Source organism: Monoraphidium neglectum, assembly GCF_000611645.1.
Source record: "Monoraphidium neglectum strain SAG 48.87 unplaced genomic scaffold scaffold00896, whole genome shotgun sequence".
NCBI classification, from domain to species: domain Eukaryota; kingdom Viridiplantae; phylum Chlorophyta; class Chlorophyceae; order Sphaeropleales; family Selenastraceae; genus Monoraphidium; species Monoraphidium neglectum.
This window is the reverse complement of record NW_014012732.1, coordinates 5,082-8,842: the sequence shown is the minus strand read 5'-3', so window position 1 is coordinate 8,842 and position 3,761 is coordinate 5,082. Positions and strand designations below refer to the sequence as shown.

The following is a 3,761-nucleotide window of genomic DNA, read 5'->3' as shown; positions in this document are numbered from 1 at the left end:
CTCTCTCTCTCTCTCTCTCTCGCGCTCTCTCCTCTCTCTCTCTCTCTCTCTCTCTCTCTCTCTCTCTCTCTCTCTCTCTCTCTCTCGTCGAGGCATGCTTACTTGGAATGTATGGCGAAAAGGGCGTGCGTGTTTTTTGCTTGTGCATCGCCAGGCGCCAGCTCCTCAACGTCGTCGCACTGCAGGCGCCGGCCACCTGGTTCCTTGGGAAGCCCAGCGCGTGGGTGGCCATGGACACTGCACTGCGCTCTTGCTCGCTGCTGACGCTATGGTCTACTGGGTGGTCTGGGCTCTCACAAGGACGCTCAGTGGCTTCCGGACGATGCAGCAAGTATGGTGTCGACGCGCGCAAAGCAGCCGCGACGATGCCTTTTATTTGCCTTAATCCATTGTGCTGGGATGGTGTGATTGCCAGTTTGCCACAGTGTCCTTCGCTACCCACGGCTGTAAAGCTTGTGTTGTATCAGGGCTGAAAAGATTGGTGTTGTGCTCAGCTACAGCCGTGGGTAGCGAGGGACGCTGTGGCAATCACAGCATCCCAGTGCCAATGCTTGGTTGGGTCAACACCTGGTCTCCATCATGGTGCAGACCAGGCTCATGTGCAGCGCTGCGCCGAACGGGGCACCAGCACGAGCATTGTAGTAGCTTTAATCCATGTTTCATCCCCACCATGTCTTGTCCGTAGTGTCTCGCGTGGTTGCGTTGCGTTCTCGTGATCTTCGGGCGCCTTCCACAGGTTTAAATTGGCCGCACCATATCGTATCAACGGACCCGGCGCAATATATCATTGGTCATCAAGGTGGTTGCACATTTTCGAGCCGACAGCAATCAATCGATCTAGAGACAGCTATCAGCGAACACCACCTCTCCACGTGCACAGCGATCTGTATAAGTACGAGTGGCCCCGCGTCAACCCAAGTCTCATGGGGCTCGGCGCTGATGGGCGGGGCGTGCAGGCAGGCGGCGGTGCAGCAAGCAGCAATAGCGCGAGCAGCGGCAGCTTGCTCGTGTTTGCCGGGGGCTGCTTTATCGGTGCGGCAGCAGCCGCAGGGGGTGCATACGCACTTGTTACCCACTATGCGCGGCAGGCGCAGGAGCGCTCGGTAGCAGCTGCGGATGTGACTGCCGACGGCTGGGGGGGTGACACGTCGCATCACCCCGGGAGCCACAGGTAAGCGTTTCCATCGAGGTTCTGCCCAGCTGCGAGTATCCTATTGCATTGCGTCATCATGCACGGCAGTGTGCTCATCAAACCTTTTCCATTTGGTCTCGCAGGGCAAGCGGAGAGGGGGGCTCTCCGAAGCGCTTCCAGGCGGGCCTGCCGCCGCCACCGCAGCCGCAGCAGCGGCAGCAGCAGCAGCACCAACAGCAGCAGCAGCAGCAGCAGCAGCAGCAGCAGCAGCAGCAGCAGCAGCAGCAGAGGCAGCAGCAGAGGCAGCAGCCTGGACCGCAGCAGACGCACCAGCAGCGGGCCACAGGGGGGTTGATGGAGCCTCAGCCAAGGATGCCCCGGCCACAGGTGAGCGCTTCCTGTTTTAACCGATGTCCCGCGTCTTTCTGTGACGCATGCATGCGTCCCTTCTCGGCCCGCTCCTCATCACACTGCGGCACCAACACACGTGCTTCCGTGCTGATCGGCGGCCGCAGAGAGGGACGTCCCCCATGCGGCAGCAACACCTGAACGGCGCCTGGCAGCAGCAGGTGTGCAAGGGACGGCGGAGTGCCATCCAAGATGCCGTTAATTCCAAAGCGAGGCTGCATGCCAAGCGTTGTTACAGGCGCTGCAGGCGCACTGGGCCGCCTGCCCTTAGTCGAACGCGGTGCAGGACGTTGCTAAACACGTGGTTGCCTGCCCTCGCACCTGCCCGCGAAGCAGCAGCTGCAACAGCAGCTTCTCCTGCCGCCTCGATCGCCTCGGGTGGAGTGGCTTGCGCGAGTGAGCCCGGGCAGGCTCTGCAACTGCGATGCATCACAGGGGCCCTGCAGCTGCTGCTACTGCCATGCTGGCCCGCTGCAGCAGGCAGCTGCTGTACCTGTCTGCGGTCTTTTGGCATCCAAAAAACAGCGCGCCATTTCTTGCCTTCACCACAGCTGGCTCACATGGATTGCGCCTTGGTTGCACCTCCACTGCCCTAACCTGCCGTGAACCACTCTTCATTGTCGTGCTGGACAGGAGGACGTGGACCCGGGTGAGCCGCCCTCGGAGACAGCCGCAGCTCCCAGTGTGCCTGAGCAGTGGCGGCGCGGCTGGCGCAGCGGTGGCGTGCCGGGCAGCAGCGGCGGCGGCGGCGTGGCGGCGAGCAGCGGCGGGGGCGCGCCTGGCAGCAGCGGCGGCGGCGCGTCGGCTGGGCAGCGGGTGGGCGGCCAGGACGTGGCGCCGCAGGTGGGCGGCGATGGCTGTTGCTTGGCAGCGGGGCGGGCGGGGGCTGTGGTGTTGCGAGGGGAGTGGGAGGGCACGATTGGGGCCAGGAGCAAAGACACCACATCTCCATCGCTCTGGCCGCCCAGCTGAGGGGCTCAACACCAATGTAATCACAACATCGAGCTCGCAGCCTCATGCGTCGTCTCTGCTCCCGGTGGATACGTTCACGCCGCTGCCGCCCGCTGACCGCGGCAACTACGCCGCAATGGAGGTGCTTCGCAACCCAGCTCTGCACGTGGGCGGTGGCGGGGGTGGCGGCACGGTGGGTGGCGGCGGCGGTTCGGCCGGCGCCCCGCACGCCAAGGTCACGCTTGCCGCGACAACAGACAAGCTGGCCGACACTGGGAAGGTGCGTTGCTTTGGTTGGAGGGTAGACACGTTGGCAGTAGCAGCAGCATCAGCAGCAGTCATGCTGCTGCTGCTGCTGCTGCTGCTGCTGCTGCTGCTGCTGCTGTTGCCGCTACTGCTGCCAATGGTAGTGGTGTGCGTCGTCGACGCGCGTCAGCCCGGGTTTTGTTTGGGAGGAGCAGCGCACCTGCCCTGGCTGTCCCCAAGTTGAGCTGCCACATGCACACCATTCCGCCTGCCCGTTACTCATCAACAAGTCCAGCTCACATCGTCAGCGCACTCCGTTTGTTTGCACCCGCATTTGTTCCTCGCTTACTCCCCATCTGCGCCTTCCTGTGCTGCCAACCCACCATCGATCATTCATCAACCCACCTCACACAGGCGATCGAGGCGGCAGCTGTGCTGTATGATGACTACTGCCGCGTCATCACCCCCGAGAACCTGCTGACCGAGGAGAGCGAGGAGGTGTGCAACATGCTGCTGGCCTGCATGGAGATGAGGAGGAAGTGGCTGTTCGCGCCGGCGGCGTCTCTGGACCAGCGGCGGGTGAGCGCCGGGCGGCGGAGGGCGTGAGTGCTGGGTTTGCCAGGAGGTGCTGGGTTGGGCCGGGCAAGGGGAGTGTGGCCACTTGGTAAGGGGTCAACCTGGCATTCTGCGCAGAATTGAGCTCGATTCCCTTCCCGAGAGTGAACGTTGTTTGTCAGGTTGCCACGTGGCAGTCCAGGGGTGGCTTGCCTAGCTGGGTTTCAGGGTATTGAATACACGCATGAACGTTCCAACGCACACATGCGAGCACACATACGCACGCCCCGGCCCCCCCCCCCACCTTGCTTCACCCGCAGCACGAGCCCGAGGCGGCGTCGCCCTCGGACATCGACCCGGAGCCCTTCAAGTGGCGCCCCCTTCCCCGCAGCGCGCACCGCTTTGCCATGGTCGGGGGCATCATCCACGTGTGGGCGGACGCGGAGGCGCAGCAGCCGCTGTGGCAGGT

The 3,761-nt window shown here is 63.3% G+C and overlaps 1 protein-coding gene across 1 annotated transcript in view; it reads left to right on the top strand.

The window, feature by feature from the left end:
• Positions 1-1,504: 1,504 nt before the first annotated feature.
• MNEG_5832 (AMP deaminase) overlaps positions 1,505-3,761 on the top strand; it is a gene marked incomplete at both ends in the record, with an annotated part of 3,211 nt that continues 954 nt past the window's right edge. The window contains 7 exons of the mRNA XM_014045693.1: positions 1,505-1,519; positions 1,648-1,701; positions 1,877-1,936; positions 2,174-2,383; positions 2,553-2,771; positions 3,152-3,316; positions 3,613-3,720. Coding sequence (XP_013901147.1) covers positions 1,505-1,519; positions 1,648-1,701; positions 1,877-1,936; positions 2,174-2,383; positions 2,553-2,771; positions 3,152-3,316; positions 3,613-3,720 — 831 coding nt within the window. The remainder of the gene's footprint in view (positions 1,520-1,647; positions 1,702-1,876; positions 1,937-2,173; positions 2,384-2,552; positions 2,772-3,151; positions 3,317-3,612; positions 3,721-3,761) is intronic.